The sequence below is a fragment of the Musca autumnalis genome, unplaced genomic scaffold (genome assembly GCF_047663935.1).
Source record: "Musca autumnalis isolate F117 unplaced genomic scaffold, ASM4766393v1 scaffold_4, whole genome shotgun sequence".
NCBI classification, from domain to species: Eukaryota; Metazoa; Arthropoda; class Insecta; order Diptera; family Muscidae; genus Musca; species Musca autumnalis.
In genome coordinates this window covers 95,176,949-95,195,522 of record NW_027411977.1, presented here as the reverse complement: position 1 = coordinate 95,195,522, position 18,574 = coordinate 95,176,949, and the positions used below count along the sequence as shown (strand labels likewise).

The 18,574-nt window shown below is 35.1% G+C and overlaps 1 protein-coding gene across 1 annotated transcript in view; it reads right to left on the bottom strand.

Moving 5' to 3' along the window:
• The window catches only part of Sqor (Sulfide quinone oxidoreductase), a 28,999-nt gene extending 10,728 nt beyond the window's left edge, over positions 1-18,271 (bottom strand). The window contains exon 1 of the mRNA XM_073983417.1: positions 17,813-18,271. Coding sequence (XP_073839518.1) covers positions 17,813-17,931 — 119 coding nt within the window. The 5' untranslated portion in view covers positions 17,932-18,271. The remainder of the gene's footprint in view (positions 1-17,812) is intronic.
• Between the last annotated feature and the right edge of the window lie 303 nt (positions 18,272-18,574).

Below are 18,574 nucleotides of genomic sequence, written 5' to 3'. Positions count from 1 at the left end.
CAAGCGAAATATACACCTAATGACATTGGATGCACATTCTCTTGTGGTTCGAGCATAGTAATTTCTTAACAGATATATATAGCATACCTAGATAATGTTAATATATGTATGTCTCTGTTTACCTGTTTAACCCATTTCGTACTTGGTGTTCGATTTTTTGAACATTGCCACCGTGGTGCAATGGTATGCACACCCGCCTTGCACGCTGAAGGTCGTGGGTTCGATTCCCCGGCCAGTCAACACCAAAATTTTCCATGGTGGCAAAATACCCCTCAGTAATGGTGGCGACATTTCCTGAATATTTCAGCCGTGTAAAACTTCTCTACAAAGTGGTGTCTTAAGACACGCCGTTCGGACTCGGCGTTAAACAGTAGGTCCCATATTATTGAGCTAATATGAATCGGGGTGCACTCATTGATATGAGAGAAGTCTCCCTTGTCCCGTATGGGATGTTTGTGGAATAATTATATTATATATATATTATATATAAACAAATTTTAAACAAGTTTTAGTATGTATTCATCTATCAGCAAGTTAAAAAAATTCTTCCCTTGAAAACTCCTCCTTCTCCTAGATGGTAGGGGTACATTTTTGAAACCTATATTTTTGGAACTTTTTGAATTAATTTAAAAAATTAAAAGAAATTAAATTTAAAAAGTTATCATGTTGAATTATTGCCAATATATGGAACCGTTTCACAAAATATAAAGAAGATGATTTAGATGCTCAAGCACGAATTTACATATGTGCAAAGTTGACTGATCGAAATTTCGAACACTGGTACTTATCATAAATGTCAGTGGCTATATCACAACGTGGAAATGTACTGACAAATAAGGGGGAAAAGTTATTATAGCCCCATAGAAGACTAAATACTAAATATCAGCCATTTCTGTAGGAGAGTACGGCTAAAATCCTGAAAACTCCTAAAATCGCTATAGGCTATATAAAAAAAAAACATGGACCAGTGCTGACAAATTTCTGAAGGGAAGTTAAGTAGCCCCAAAGAAGACTAAATATATATTAAATTACAACTATTTCTATAGGATAATGCAGCTAAATCCCTGAAAACCCCCCGAAAATCGGGCCGTACCGTTCTTTGGTGGGTAATAAAAACGTGGACCAGTGCTGACACATTTCCGAGGAAAAGTTTTGTAGGCCCAAAGAAAACTCAATACCACTCTTTAATAATTTTTTCGTTCAAAAATCACGGTGGTCTTGAATCAAATTTAAATGGAAGGTGCTTACACCTGGGAAGTTTTTGCGTATTCTGAAACTACAATGTTCATAGATGAGAAAAATCAAAAAAACTAAAAAAAAATCGCTGGAGCGCTTTTTAAATAAATCGCGATTCAAGTTGACATTTTTAAGGGTTTTTTAGGTTTTCACGACTTTGCTTGGAACCTGCAAGTCCTAACGAAATGGGACTAAAGAAAATGTTGTAGCAGTGAAAATTCTGTACAAGATTGGCTGATTGATATTTTCCTAGGTTTTACCATTTTTGAGGTATAAAGGTTCAGATCAAACGTTCAAATTTTTTTCGTAGGTCTTCAGGATTTAGCTTGAAAACTGCAAATCCTTTCGAAATGGGACTAAAGAATATGTTGTTGCTGTAGAAACTCCCTACAAGATTGGCTTTCGTAATTTTTTCCTAGGTTGTACCGTTTTTGAGATATATAAGTTTAAGTTGGGAAATTGCAGTTATGACATTGTTTTATAAGGAGGCGATAAAGTCAATCCATTGTCCTAATTTGAACTTCTATATCTCAATAATGGTAAAAACTACGAAGATATCATAAGAATTAATCTTGTAGAGAATTTTCATAGCTACAACATATTTTTTAGTCCAACTTCAATAGGACTTGCGGTTTCCAAGCAAAATCGTGAAAACCTAAAAAAACCCTAAAAATGTGAACTTTGACCGCGATTAATTTTGAAAATCTCTTCGGCGATTTTTTTGTTTTTTTTTAATTTTTCTCATTTATGAACATTGTAGATTCAGAAACCGCAAAAACTTTCCAAGGTGTAAGCACCTTTCATTTAAATTTAGTTAAGGCGTACCGTGTATAAACAGCTTTTGAAATATTTGTGGTGAAAATATATTTGAAAAATGTAGAAAACCCAGATCGGACCTGCTAATTACGTAGTTAGGATAAGCCATTTCACAGTAGAAGCGCCCAACGACAAAAATAAAAAAAAAAAATCATGTCATCATTTTAAGAATTTAAGATGCCAATCGCTTCTAAACATTCAAAATTTTTCAAAACTCTACTTTGTTTTTCCATTTGTTGCGGTTCTTAACCCTTTGTACCCCGATTTTTTTTCCGTACAGATAAAAATATTTTTCATATTTATTATGATTAGTAGTAGCAAAAATAAGTCCTCTGCGAAAAAAGTCTTATCAATTCCTCGTGGTTAGGGAGTTACCAAATGTTGCCTGTGGGCAACATTGGGTCATTGTGGTTATACAAATTAACAAAGTTTGTTTCTGAAGTCTTTGTATTACCGTTATATTTTTTATTATTCATGATGTGGAAAAGCATAAACTGATGAGTTTGTTTAATTCTATAGGAAAATTGATGGAAATGGAATGGAAAATTGGCCTTTATCTATCATATATAGCTCAGAAATTCGCCAATTTTGACGTAAAATTTTCGCTTGATATCTTACAAATCCCTAATATGTAAAATGTATATTCTACCAAAACATGTGTCAATATCTTAATTAAAGTCCCATCTTCGAATAATGATATACAGTGGCTCCAAGCGAAAGTCGTACACCTAATGACATTTTTTTTAATTGACTTATATCTCCGATACAAAAAGGGATATGAAGAAAGTATTTACGCAGCTTTATAGTGTATTTAGTCGACAATTTAGAAACACGATATAATAAAATAATCAACCCGTTTACATTGTTATAAAATTAAAATATCTGAAATACTAAGAATTTTAGGACCAAGCGAAAGTCGTACAGCAATTATAAAGACAAAATATTTATTAATATAAATCGTCCTTCGGCATATTTCTGGTTTCAGTTGAATTCTGCAATCGATTTAGAATATTTTTGACCAGTTTTGAACAGCTGAAGTTTATAATATGTCGCTGTTTGTTTGGAAAATCTCTCCTATAAAGATGTCTGGAAGTATAAGTCTTCTGGAGACATTTTCCATTTATAAAACCACTATAGACGATTTATTGTTCAAGCTTGGACTACAGTCCAGCCAACCCATGTTATTGAAACAATTATTTAATACCAGTGGTCGCAAATAATAAGCTTTTATGCTTGAAGTCAGAGTTTTGGCAGAAAGAACAACGCTTACCTTGACCAATACATTATTCGACAGGTAGTGAGAACTAATTTTAATTATAAAATCTCACAGTTTGATTCCCAATGACTTCAGAAAAATTATAAAACAAAGATTCAAATCTGAAAGATAAGCCCCACACACCCACAAATACACTGATGCGTTATGTTCTATTATTCGTGTATTAGACATGAAGCAATTTGTGCGATTTTTCACAATGTAATGTCAGGTTTCGGACAGAACTTGTTGGATCTATGAAAATTACACTCTTTTAAGAAAATTTATGCATTCATCGCTATTGTTTTGATATTCTAAACATCGCTCTTGGATAAATTTATGTATAGCTTTTTTGCGACTTTTTTTATCACCAATTGACAAGGTATTTATGTTGTAAAAATTTGAGTGCACATTGGAAAAATAAGCTTCAAAATATTTTTCTCAATCGATTAGAGTGTCGGGACACTAAAAATGAACTCATTTTGCACTTCGTGTATTAAACTATCCAAAAGAAATAATTGTTTTTTTAATGTTTTAGTTATTTTAAATATTTCATATGTGTTTTTTTTTTCTTATTAGTAGACATCAAGGTATTGAATAGCTTTGCAGTTTTAATTTTCGATATCTGCTGAATCTAAAAAAAATTGTTTTTGTAAAGTTAAACAAATAATTTCCTCATGTTGTTTCATAAAAATAATTTTTATTTCATTTTTACGCTTCTTTCCCATTTAACCTGATACAAGTTTCCAGAATGGACCCTGTCAATTGTAGAGAAGCGCAGATGTTACGCTAAATCGATCGTAGGATTTAACAAAAAACAGGAACATGCACTAGAATTAATTATTTTAACAAATAGTTTGTCTTTATAATTGCTGTACGACTTTCGCTTGGTGCTAAAATTCTTAGTATTTTAGCTAATTTAATTTTTCAACAATGTAAACGGGTTGATTATTTTATTATATCATGTTTCTAAATTGTCCACTAAATGCACTAAAAGGCTGCGTAAATACTTTCTTCATATCCCATTTTGTGCCGGAGATATAAGTCAATTAAAAAAATTTCATTAGGTGTACGACTTTCGCTTGGAGCCACTGTAAATACAACTTTTTTCACACACCCGAATGTCCCTATGACCCTTTGTACTGGATTGAATACCACTGGCCAGCATTTTCATCTTCCACCAATGTAACCACTTTATTGCCACAATGGGCCAATGTTGCCCACAAGCAACATTCAAATTTCAAAAAATTATAACTACTGATTGGAACTGTAAATTGTATGTTTGTTTTTAATTTTATTAGATCAACATCTCACTAACATTTTTCGAAAAATGTTGGCTGCAATTTGTCAATTCATTTGACATTAAAGGGCATCTTATAAAATGACTAAAATATTTCATGTCCAAAATTACAAGCATAACTTCGCCAATAAAGCTATTTATTGAAATGTAATTTCCATTTTTTTATTCTTCTGAAATCAAGCTATCGACAACCACTTAGTATATGTAAATATCTCAAACGGTGTGGGAAATACGCATACACAAACATGCAAAATTGCCCACAGGCAACATCGGGCAACATCAGTTTGTACAGCTCTACAGGCAGCGGTATACATTTTACAAAAAGAGATAAGTGTGTTAACATTTCCAAACATTTGTTAATACAAACTAAACAATAGCGGTATTCACTTACAACTCTTGTTAATGTAATATATGTACCAGGGTTTTTTAAAAAAAGTGTGAATGTCTTTTTTGTGAATATCGAAAATAAATCGAAACATCTTAACGTCGTCGTAAGTCTATCTTTTAGTTTCAGTTTTATTATACTTTTTTCATAAAAAATGTTTTTTTTTCTTGGCCTCCATTCTTTTATTCTTTTTATTTTTCCCATTTTTCTACCAAAAAAACAAAACTCCGACATAAAATAAAACTCACAACAAAGTGATGGCACAACAATCAGCTGTTCTACACCCTTGTTAAAGTACAATGGAATGTTTACAATACTTTTAGGTCGAGTAAATTAACAACCCTGTGGTAAATCAAACATTCATGTATTTTGTTGTTGTGGTATTGTAAACACTTGTAGATCTACAATATTAACAAGATGTACAAGATCTACAATGCCACTTTACCAACATGAGTGAATACCGCTAATATTTAATTTGTGAACATTTTTCCGGTAACTCACGAGAAGAAAATTTCCGAATGGAGTGCTGTTGGAGTACATGTCGAAAACTTAACTGGTGATGGGAAGACAACCCATTTAGCAGATGAAACAAAAACAGTTCGGTTTGGATTAAATGGAGAGCGGAGGAAACACGCATGTTTGCGATTGAATTCAATGTGGAGTTTTCATAATTTGTGTTAATGTAAAGTTTTTAATATTTTTGTTTTACACAAATAATAAATGCATTTTTTTATTTTGTTCTGGGATATTTTGTAATCGCTTGCACAATTTCCGCAGAATGCCTGTATCAAAACACGTGCTTTGGACTGCCTCCTATTCCTATTAGTTAAAATGCTATGCCAAAGGGTCAGTTTAAATGCAGTGCCAAAGGGTCAGTTAAAATGCAGTGCAATGGAGTGCCTCTTTCAGTAGTCACGCTCTTGTAAAAATCATGAGTGAAAATGCATAATTTGATGCACTTCCAGATCACTTGTACATATTATTTAACTGCCTCTTTGGAGGCAAACTTTTTGCTGGGTAATTATGGAGTGGGTATGGTTTGGGCCAAAATTTCAAAAAAGGAATAATAGCGTTAGACACACATTTTTTTATGCCAATCGAATTCTCTCATTCTGAGTCGTTTCAGCTATATTTTCGTCAGGTGTTCATCTAGGTTCCTGAACCTAATAGTCAAATGGTCGGCCCCGTCAGACTATAGCCTTTTTTATTTATGTTTGTCGCATTTGTGTTTTGAACGAAATTTGCCTTTCTGACCTTTACCCTTATCTATGATACTCGTGTGTGACATTTCATATTTTCGTTCACTTAAGCTCCTATTACATAACACCAATATTAAGTGCCGATATTTTTAATAGCTCAAAACCACAAAAATAATGAAACCACAGGAAACAATTAAAAAGCAATTTACTCTCATGATGTAGTACAACTGCTGCACGCATTTTCCTACTACATAATTGTGGTACAATTATTTCTGGTGGCTTGTGATTTATTTCATTGTCTTTTTGGCAAATCCAATGCTAAAACAAAAACAAACAGTGAACATAAAATAAGTGGTCAAACACGTGTAAAGTTTTTTTCAGTCAGTCACCATGAAATATTTGCAAAAATAAAAAAAAATAGCATAATCTTTGAAAACATGTGTGAATTATTTTGTTGATATCCCACTTGGATCCGGAACTAGCATTGGTTATAACTAGTAAGCTAATTTCTGTTTATAAAATTGGACAGAGTCGAATACAAAGCCCTTTGGTCATTTTTACACTAGAGTTTAAATTTAAGTCAGCGGGATTTACTAAGTCTAGTGCAATGTAAACATGCTATGTATTACTCATGGGGAAATTGTTTTTTATTTATTTATTCATTATTTATTTATTTATTTATTTATTTTAAATTTTTATTATAATAAAAAATTACAATAAAATTATATAAAAAAATAGCACTAGCATTTAAGGCTATCGGCTAAAGGAAAATTTGTTTTTATTGGCTCTACAACTGCTGTAACCAGTTAATATTTAACCGATAAAAATCGTATAGAAAACAAAATAATGAGGGTTAAGGTATAAAAAAATTTGCCAATAATAACGGCGCGTTTTTACTTTTGTACGCAAACTTGTGTGCTCCAGTGTAAATATTTAGTAACATGCATACGCTGACCACTCTCTGCTCAGTTGGAATATTTTATAGTTTGTTTGACTTTCGATTATTCATAGTCATAATTAAATAAACAAAAATCATTTGTGTGTATATTGTTGTTGGAATTAATACATATCTGTGTCTGAAATTGCGTGCAGTAAAATCCCCTCGGGAATGGAGACGACGATATCGCAAAATCAACAAATGATATCAATTAACACTTTTGTTTATTTTCAACTTACATACATTTATTTGTCAAACGTGTGCATTTATGATAATTAATTTAGTCGTTAAAATGTTCACACTTCTAGCGTGAGGGAGGATTCGAATTTAATTTATGCTGCACCCCTTTAGTATGCTGCTCTACACATCCCCAATGATTTGAACATTATAATTATATTTGGGTACATAAAACTATGTTTAATAAAATATTCAATTATGTATAAAAAAATTATATATAAATACATATGTATGTATGTATCTTCATCCGAAAAAAGCTCGTTTCATATTTATCATTGTCAAAAAAGGTTTCGTTTTCTAGTTCTTTTTCTGCAAAGTCATTCAGTGTCGCATAGACAAAAGAAGATATTCCGGCTAACAGTTTGTAAGAACAACATGCTTAAATATTAAAATTTATTGTTACACCCAATACAATACAGTAGAATCACGATAATTTGTAACACAATAAATCGAAAACCTTAATAATTTGGAAAAATGCTCGCAGCATTACGAATTATTGGGATTTTACTGTATTATAAAATATGAAATTTAAATTTACAAGTTTAATGACCATCTTTGTCCATAAAATATTTTCTTGTTGTTTTTTCTTCTTTTTGGGTATTAGAGAGCATTTAATTCTCAGAAACGTGTTCGATATGTTAATGGCAATCAACTAACGCCGAAGAGTAAACGTTATTTGAATGTTATTAAGTTGAATCGACCTAAATTGTCACAAACTCACTGGGTTCATAAGATTTATTTAGCACTGACAACACGAGCATATTTCATTGCCACTAGTCTAGTAAAAAAAAAACTAAAAAATCATTGAACTATATACATTAGGCCTGGGCGATTTGAAAACCTTAATGAGCCCTTCGCGTTTCTGATTCCTAGGATTGAACTGAGCAAAAAAGTCTATTGGAGCATATGTCTACGATGGAAATTGAGCCTCCCGATTTTGACTTTAAGTTTTTTTATCTACGTTTTTTGACATCTTGGCATATAACAGCCAAACCATTGAGATTTTCGAGCCAACACAAAGACAAAAATTGTAGCCAAGACAGTAATAAAGAACTCTCTAACACATCGCAAAAGCATTGGAACGCTTTTTCAGGCAGTTTTGGTCTTGAGAAGATGCAAACTTTTCGGAAAATGTCGATAAATGGCACTGTGCTACAAAAGTTGACCCAAAAAATATTCCAGCGTTCTGATGCAAAATTCCATCGTGTTGGGATCCATGGAGAACGACAATGTCTTTAGTTGGTTTGGGTCACTTCGTTTTGTTTTTTATAACGGTAAAAGTAGTGAAAATCTGGGTTTCTTATATTTTCAAATTTAAACGGGCATATCTTATTTTTTCCACAACGGATTTCTTTTGATCTTTCTTCCTTTTAAAGGGGTGAATAATATCTTTTGAATAAGCTATTATTGTTTTAAATCGGTTAACAAATGGCTAAGTTATAGTGGTTTAAGTCTGAAAAAGCCCACAAAAAACCTATAACTGAATTTCTCATAATTTTCAAAAAAATGGGATTACCAAGCAGGACTATAGGAAAAGTTTGGAGTTTCAATTAACTGACATAATTTCGCATATGCATTTATCTAATGAAGTGCGATATATATACTAGTTCCCAAGCTTTGCCTTCGTCTGCCACAAAAACAATATTCAATACGTCTGAAGATCGGCTTAACCACCCGTGAAACGTAGCGTAATGGTGAATGTGTGGGACTTCGGTAGACTCCTAATTTGTCCATGTACATATATAATAGGTCTAATAAGCTCAACTCGAAAGAGCAATAATTAAATGTCACTATAAATGACCTTCGCCTTAATAATGCAAAAATAAAAAATAATGTTTTTTTTGTTTTGTTCAATATTTATTTTGAAAATTGTGAGAAATTCAGTTATAGGTTTTTTATGGGGGTTTTCAGACATAAGCCACTATAACTTAGCCATTTGTTAACCGTTTTAAAACAGTAATAGCTTATTCAAAAGATATTATTCACCCCTTTAAAAGGAAGAAAGATCAAAAGAAATCCGTTGTGGAAAAAATAAGATATGCCCGTTTAAATTTGAAAATGTAAGAAACACAGATTTTCACTACTTTTACTGTTATAAAAAAATAAAACGAAGTGACCCAAACGAACTAAAGGCATTTTCGTTCTCCGTGGATCCCAACACGATGGAATTTTACATCAGAATGCTTGAATATTTTTATGGTCAACTTTAGTAGCACAGTGTCATTTATCGACATTTTCCGAAAAGTTTGCACTTTCTTAAGGCCAAAACTGCCTGAAGGAGCATTCCAATACCTTTGCGATTTACTAGAGAGTTCTTAATTACTGTCTTGGCTACAATTTTAGTCTTTGTGTTGGTTCGAAAATCTCAATGGTTCGGCTGTTATATGCGAAGATGTCAAAAAAAAAAAAAAAAAAAACGTAGATAAAAAACTTAAAGTCAAAATCGGGAGGCTCGATTTTCATCGAAGACATATGGTCCAGTAGACTTGTTTGCTCAGTTCAATCCCAGGAATGAGAAACGCGAAGGGCCTTTTAAGGTTTTTTCTTCCACACAAATCGCCCCGCCCTAATATACATATAAATGGATACAGGCACATATGTATTTCTCATGAACATCTTCCCGTATAGATTAGAGTGACTTCTTTCATATCAATGAAGGCGCCCCGAAACATATTGAGGGAATTTAAAAATTATAGTTTTTCTAAAACTATGCACAGCGTCCAATTTTCCGAAAAACCTGGTCAAAAATCGAAAAATTGTATCAATTTACACTAATTAATGAAAGATATGTGAAACGTATTTAAGATGTTCAGGGTGGCTAATGAAGTGAGTTGGGGTGTGTTCCTTATCATTTCATAAAAAGGGAAGAGTTTTTTTTACCAATTTCCATCGAAACATCCTGCACTTAATTGCACTTTTGGTTTTTATGTGATATATGTCTTGCATATATATACATATTTTCTTTGATTCAGAATGTCAGAATATAGTATCGGTTAACTTCCTGGCGTTTAGGTAAAATTTACAGTTTTGATGTATTCTAGGACCTATCGCTGTAAACAGGACCACATCAAACCCTAAACTGCATATGGACACAAATGTTGAACTTTTGTGGGGGAAGTATCCTAAGGAAAGGACCAATATGGGCCATTTAAGAAGTTTAACTAAATTTGGACAAAATGTTGGGAGATCCACAGTTTGGACCAAATAGGTTGACCCGTTCAGGAGACATTGTGCATACCATTTTAGTGACATTTTTAAAATGTTAGGGGAAGTACCGGAAGCTGTGGACCGGTTTTGCTCATCTTCGAACTGAAACTGGAGTTTCGACAAAATATGACAAAGGCCAAATTTCGGACCAAATCGGTTGATCAGTTCGAGAGTTATCGTGCTCTCCAGCCATTAAATATGGTGCCATAGGGATTTTTACACCTTTCGGGCTGTTTTCTCAAGAAGTATGGACTTGCCCCTAAAAAACTTTTACCGTTGTAATTGAGGCAGCGAATGTAACTTGCTTCAACAAAAATCAAAGCCATACGGAAGCAGGTCTTAAAGTGAACTTATCCGGTAGATATATTTGGATGTATAAAGAATGGACCAAATCAGCCACTCCATTTTAAAAGTTATCGTGTGCACAATTTTTCCGAACATTTTTTAACTTTTGTTGGGAGGGGGGGTACCGCAAGGAGTGGACCGATATTGCTTACCTTCGAAATTAAACTAAGTTTGAACAAAATATTATGGAGGCCAATTTTTGGACCGAATCGGCAGATCCGTTCGAGAGTTATCTGTACTTTCAGGCTATTTGCTCAAGAATTGTGGATTTGCCCCTGATGAATCTTATACCGTCGTATGTGGGGCAGTGAATACATGTTGTTACAACAAAAATCAAAGCTATTCGAGAGCAGGTTCTAAACTAAACTTCTCCGAAATTTTGTGTGGGAGATACCCGAAAGAGTGGATTGACTGAGTCCATATTGGAACCTTATCTAAGTCTTGTAGAATTTTCACAAAGTGCAAAGTATAGACCAAAGTATATAGAGTTTTCGTGCTCAAACATTTTGGAACTTCTGCGGGGGAGGTACCGCAAGGAGTGAACCGATATAACACATCGTCGAACTTAAACTAAGTTTGGACAAAATATTACGAAAGTCACGTTTTGGACCGAATCGGTTGATCCGTTGGATACTTATCGTGCGCTCCAGCCAGCCAGCCAGACAGACGGACGGATATGAGTAAATCAAATCCAAATTGTCTGAAACGAATTTCGTCCAAACATACATGGGGTCTAAAACCATTATTTCGATGAGGCACATTTTGCCCGTATGAAAGTGTATATACCCTTGTTAGCATAAATGCTGAGCATTAAGTTCGGCTGGACAGAAATGTCAAATCCAGTCAAAAAATGTATTTGAAAACCTCAAAATACAGAAAATCTGTAGGTACCGTTATATGGGGGCTATACCTAAACGTGGACCTATGTTGAAAATTTTTGGTGAAGAAGTGTTTTGACCCCTAAGAACCTCAAATGTAAAATTACAGTTAGTAGGGAAACGTGGCCCGATATAGCCCATCTTCCAACTTGACTTGCCTATCGAAAAAAGTAACTCGCGTTCAAAAATATAGCGCTCTAGCTCAATTTGTGTGGACGTGAGAATGATTACAACAGACGGTCGACTCAGAATTTTATCCTGATCAAGAATACATATACTTTATAGGGTCCCAAATGATTATTTCCTACATATTTCCCACGAACACCTCCATAGAGACTAGGGTGACTTCTTTCATATCAATGAATTCAACCTGAATCATGGTATGGGAACTCCTTTTTATAACCGAGACGGAACGGGGTGTCTAACGACAGATACCGTCAAAATACAGTAGTAACGATGACAATGTTGATAAAAATTGATCCGACATATGTGTGGGGACTTCTCATTTCGATACCCAGCAAAAATGCTCATTACTAATTGACCTACTAAATTATTATTTCAACAAGGGCATGTCACTAGAAATCAGTAGTTATTTTTGACGACTAAAAAGTATATAAATAAGTAGTTACTCTCTGGGTACTCCAAGTCGTAACTACTTATTTATCTACTTTTTAGTTGCCAAAATATAACTATTGATTTCAAGTGACATGCCCTTGATAAAATAAAAATTTAGTAGTATTTTTGCTAGGTAGTTATCGTGGCCACCAGTCATTTTGGTTGGTCACCGTAGAATTTTGTCATGTCATAAAAATGAATGAAAATGTCCCCACTAGAAGTACACCCAAAGCTGCTGGAAGGTCAAAATCGATGATGATATCGAAAGTCGAGGTATCCAAATATGGAAATGTAGTGTATAGGATCGGAAAGGTTGGAGGATAATTAGTTCGGCTTATAAAACAAATGTTCTGTATCGGGTCACGTAGGTCTTTTGCTTGTTTGCGAATCTATGTAACACTCCTCGTGGTTTGCGAAAAACTTCGATTAGCCATTAAAGAATGATCATGAAATGATAAGCAGCGACTGGTTGCGAATTGATAATTATAATGTGTAGCTTCTCTCTTTAGTCGGTATAGCACCTTGATTGAATTTTAATAACCATGTTTTTTATCGTCAATTCGTGGTATTTCACAAAAAATATTAATTAAACTCCACAATTCCTTGAGTATTTCACAAGATGGAGTATTTCAACGCAGACAAATTTTTCTGTTATGATGTCATAAGAGAGTAAAGTTTATGTTTTTTTCTTTGCGATACACATATAATTATAATTATCAAGTGGAAGATAATCTATGCGGAATAGATGGTAACGATTTATGATTCATTAGCAAATGTGGATTGATAACTGGGAATATTCTAAAATATAATATAGACAAAAGTGAAATTCTGCACACAAATTCGGTTGTGTACTTTAATCTGATTGCCTGAAGAGGTTGCCTCTGTGCATTAATAAACTACGATCAACCTTTTTTATAAATTTTTCCTAATGTGATTTCGTATGGTGTAGTTTCTAAGATCTAGGAGAGATCTGGAGAGAGTTAAATATATAGTTGATCGGCTCAAACGACATTTTAGTTGTCGTCATTTGTAGAGCTTATCCGGATGAAAGATTCGAACATTGGATAATTATATCCAAAAATCGTCAGAGGAAAATTCGAGATTCGGTAGGGCAGTTGTTTTCATAAACGTCAAAGTACTAGGGATATGTTGCGAACTGCCTGAGAAACTGCAGCCGCAGAATTGAAAGTAGGTGTTGAAAATGATTCGCAAGTACAAATTTGGCCTCCAAATTCGACAAAATTGACAAATAGTCCACTATGAGACAGTGATAAAGTTCATGATTGAAAGATAGTAAGAGGGTTTGGGATGGCTCATGTTCCTCTGACGAAATAGATGATAGTCGAACGAAACATGGTAGTGAAGCTATTATCATAGGCGTCAAGGTCGCCAAGAGGATTACCTTCCGGTCAATTCAAAGCATGATTGCACTTTGAAAAGTTGGTAATTGTCAGCTATATCGGCCACAAAGAATCCCTGTAGAGGTGGTCTTTGAAAATATTATTGGCCACCAAACAGCTGATCAAGATATTGATAAAATTCATGATTGATATATAGAAGTCGAAATATGACCGGAATTGTATCGTGGTGCGGATAAACCTGCGCCCAAAAAACAAGAAATCAAAATTTTTACGTTGTTACATAGACTCGGAACACCACCATGTTGCTAAACGTAGCACATAGGGTAAGCTGCAATCACCACAGATAGCCACAGCATATTCCACTCATCAAATGGCCCAATTGCTTAATCAAAGAACTCCTCGTCTCGATAACTTGTCAGTACAGTGGCAAAGTATTGCCCACTCCATGCAAACAACCGCAAAATCCATACTTGGATACCAGAGACCTCTACCTAGAAACACATGGTATGACCAGAAGTGTCGTGCTGCCACAGAAGGGAAAACAAGTAAAAAAGTATCAGTCAGCTTTGCTGACAGAGACATACCCTCAGCCTGTGTATATTGAAACAATTAGGGGGTTTTAAAAATTGTGGATGTATGAACCGACAAAAATGTTGATTAGTATTAACGATCAAAAGTTTTGCGGAGGAGATACTTAAAGAAATGGATCAACATTGACCATTATGGAAGTGGATCTCCAGCCACTACATATGGTAACATAGGGGGTTTTTACACCCTTCGGGCTGTTAGCTCAAGAAGTATGGACTTGCCCCTGAAAAAAATTTTACCATCGTAATAGAGGCAGCAAATGGAAGTTGCTTCAACAAAAATCAACGTGATTCGATTGCAGGTCTTAAAGTGAACTTATCCGAAATTTTGTGTGGGAGGTACCAGATGGCATGGACAAATATAGTCCATATTTGAACCTGATCTATATCTGGTAGATATATTAGGATGTGTAACGTATGGATCAATTCGGCCACTCCATTCAAGAGTTACCGTACGAACATTTTTTCCGAAAATTTTTGAACTTTTGTGGGGGAGGTACCTGAAGGAGTGGACGGATATGGCTTATCTTCGAACTTAATTTATGTTTGGACAAAATATTACGAAGGCCAAATTTTGGACCGAATCGGCAGATCCGTTCGAGAGTTATCTTGCGCTCCAACCACTTCACACGGTGTCATAGGGTTATTTTGCAACTTTGGGGCTATTTTCTCAGGAAGTGTGGACTTGCCCCTGATGAAACTTGTACCGTCGTATAGGGGGCAGTGAATTCAAGCTGCTAAAACAAAAACCAAAGCGATTCGAGAGCAGGTCCTAATCTGAACTTATCCCAAATTTTGTGTGGGAGGTACCGGAAGGAGTGGACCGATTGAGTCCATGTTGGAAACTCATCTAAGCCTGGTAGACATTTCACGATTTGCAAAGTATGGACCAAATCGGTTACTCCCTTCAAGAGCCATCGTACATACAAATTTTCCGAACATTTTCGAACTTTTGTGGGGAAGGTACCGGAAGGAGTGGACCGATATAACCCATCTTCGAACTTAAATTAAGTTTGGACAAAATATTACGAAAGCCAAATTTTGGATCGAATCGATTGATCCATTCGAGAGTTATCGTGCGCTCCAGCCAGACAGACAGACGGACGGACATTGCTCAATCGACTCCAAATTGTCTGAAACACATTTCGTCCAAACATACTTGGGGTCTATAACCATTATTTCGATGAGGCACATTTTGCCCGTATGAAAGTGTATATACCCTCGTTAGCATAAATGCTGATCATGGACATGGACTTGTTCGGTATCGGAAACTTGTCGATTCCAAAGGTTACAGTAACTAGTTCCACTTTAGACCTCTCACAGTGCAATCAACTGTACACTTTTACAAGGAGATGTCCGCAAAAGTAACCAATTGACTCGCTATGCATTACCCGTAGATGGTGCTGTACTACAGCATCCGGCAAAAGATGAGAATAACAACAGAACAACCACCATTCAGTCTTCGTTCAGAAGTCAATGCAGAAGGTTCTGCTGTCGCTTGTTTCAATGATTTTTAGTTTTAGCAATACATTATTTTTTTGCGTTAACGCATAGCGCATGAGAGAGGTATCGAGAGAAAAAGAGAGAGAGAGAGAAGAAACTACCCGCTTGCAAGATGAACTAGTTCGGCATCGGTAACTCGTCGATTCTTATTGCTACAGTAACTAGTTCCACTTTAGACCCCTCACAGTGCAATAAACTGTAAACTTTAACATGCGGATGTCATAGGAGGTAACCAATTGACTTTTTATGCATTACCTGTGGATAGTATTGTACTAGTTCCAAGTTTACAGTCATATGCCAGTATGTTGTTCAAAAAAAGTGGTGGATTTAATATAAGAGTAAATAGTCGCAACTGAGGCCTCGTCATTTATTTGGGGATAAAAAGGTGTCAATTGGTTCCCTTCGCATTACTTTGTAACGATTTGGTGCTAATTCGGCTCAGAATTATTTCTGGACTAATTGTGTCAATTGAAATTTTCATTGGTAGTGGGTAGAGAGAAGAATATGGCAAATTGTATATTTCCTTCGTATTCTTTTTTATATCAGAACAATGTGAATAATAGGTACGAATATGTTCAGTCCATCAGCACTAGCTTCTGTTATTGAATACTGCATTTATATGTAAGTTATTAAGAAAATGCAAATGTGAATTATTTATACAAATCGTCGTTTACGTAAAAAAATGGTGGATTAAATTTAAGAGTAAATAATCGTAACTGACGCCTCGTCGTTTACTTGGGGATAAAAAGGTGTCAATTGGTTCCTTTCGCATTACTTAGTGGTCAATTGTGTACTAGTACCGCTTAGAACTAGTTCTGGACTAATTAAATTGCGACAATTGGAATTTTCAGCGCTAGAGGCAACGCGTAGCGCAAGAGAGAGTTATCTAGAGAAAAAAAAGAGAGAGAAGAAATGACTTTTCCGTATGGAAAAGAGAGAAATGGAAAACGGGAGTGTGAAAATCGAGATGTACAGCAGCCAGCCGAAAATTCTAGCAAACCTCTGACTGATAGCTTTGGTACAGGCACATTCTCCTCTAGAGACCAGAAAGCTAATTTGGCAACTCATACAGAAAGAGAATTTTTCCAAAATATTGGTATCCAATACTAGCGAAGACGACGAGGATACCAAAGATCCAACCCCAGAAGATGGCATTGAATGTATACCTCCCGACCAAGATGAGATAAAGACAGCAATAAAACGGCTGAAGAATAATAAGGCAGCAGGAGTCGATGGCTTACATGCCGAGCTGTTCGAAACCGGAGGTGACACGCAGAACGCGTATCCGATGATTGGAACCTGAGCATTATGTGTCCCGTCCACAAGAAAGGAGATAAGACTGTGTGCTCAAACTACAGGGGAATAAGTCTGCTCCATATTGCTTATAAGATAGTGTCCGTATACTGTGCGAACGACTAAAGGCTCATTAAATGTAAGAAGGAAATTGAAATTAACGACCATCTTTTTTGTTGGTGTCCTACAAGTGTAGGCTGACGGTTTTGTGATTATGAGATCCTGTTTCTTTCTTATCTCTCATCCATAGAAACTACCGCCAGATGGACCAATATCTGTAAGTTTTGTTAGTCCCTTCTCAGATGTTTTCTGTCTTTGACCTGAGAACTGTTCTGCTGATCTTAAACCATCTCCTCGACAATCCCCAAATTGGCTGCTGTACCGGTTCAATTCTGCCGATATAAATAATTTAGTTTTTAAAATTTATAGGCAATGGAAATTATAGCCACTGATCTATCACATGTGTCAATCTACATATCTATCATGGATTTTATGGCCATGTTTTATGTGTTTTATATGTAGCCAAATTGTTTCTTTTTATCTTTCAACGGCAAGTGCCCTGAATGTTAATGTAAAAAGTGTGGAAATTTTTATTGAAATTATATTTGGGTTGCGTAGAAACAATTGAAATACATATTTCATAGTGTTGTTTTTTACTCACTCTTTTTTCTGCGCTAAACTAGGGGAAACGGAGAAACTTCTTAGGGTGATTAAACCAAGATTTGAGGCTTTCGAAAATGCCATCAATCTTAATGAAGCTGCTTGCAAAACACCGCTCATAATGGTTGTTACTTCGGTTGTTTGTTAGTTGTTATTTTGTCAAATGGACAAACGGCAGCGTGTGTTTCTCTCTTCGTTCGTTAGATAATTCGCCAAACACTTGTTAGCTTTTATGTTGGTTTTCTTTGCTATTATTTTTGTTTTGATTTGCCGTTTTTGGTCACAAAAGTTTTTTTTTTTTTTTCAGTTCACTTTGCTCCGCCACCGTCTACTGTTGCTTTTCAACTGAAATTGTGTGGTGGCGATTTCTCGAACATTGCTAGTTTTCGATGTTTGTGGAAGCGTTTGGGCTCCACCAGCTAGCCACTCTCTTGTCCCAATTAGTTGAATGCAAGCGTAAAACATACCGATACCGGTAGCATTTTCGGGGACCGGTCGGTCAGTTATCAGCTCTTCCCTATGTGTCATCATGACATATGTAAGTGTTTTATATTCTCCCACTCTGAATAAGCTCATTTGCTCTCACCGGTCATTACTCTTTAGTTTTGTTTAGTTTGTTATTTGTTTATATCAGAGATGGAAGTGTCATTATAATGGTACCATTTTCAGGATTTTTTTTTTTTTTTTGAAATAAGTTATTTCCAATAATTAATCCTTTTTGCCAGGTGAACTTTCTTTACGTGGATTTTTGACGTATATGCAC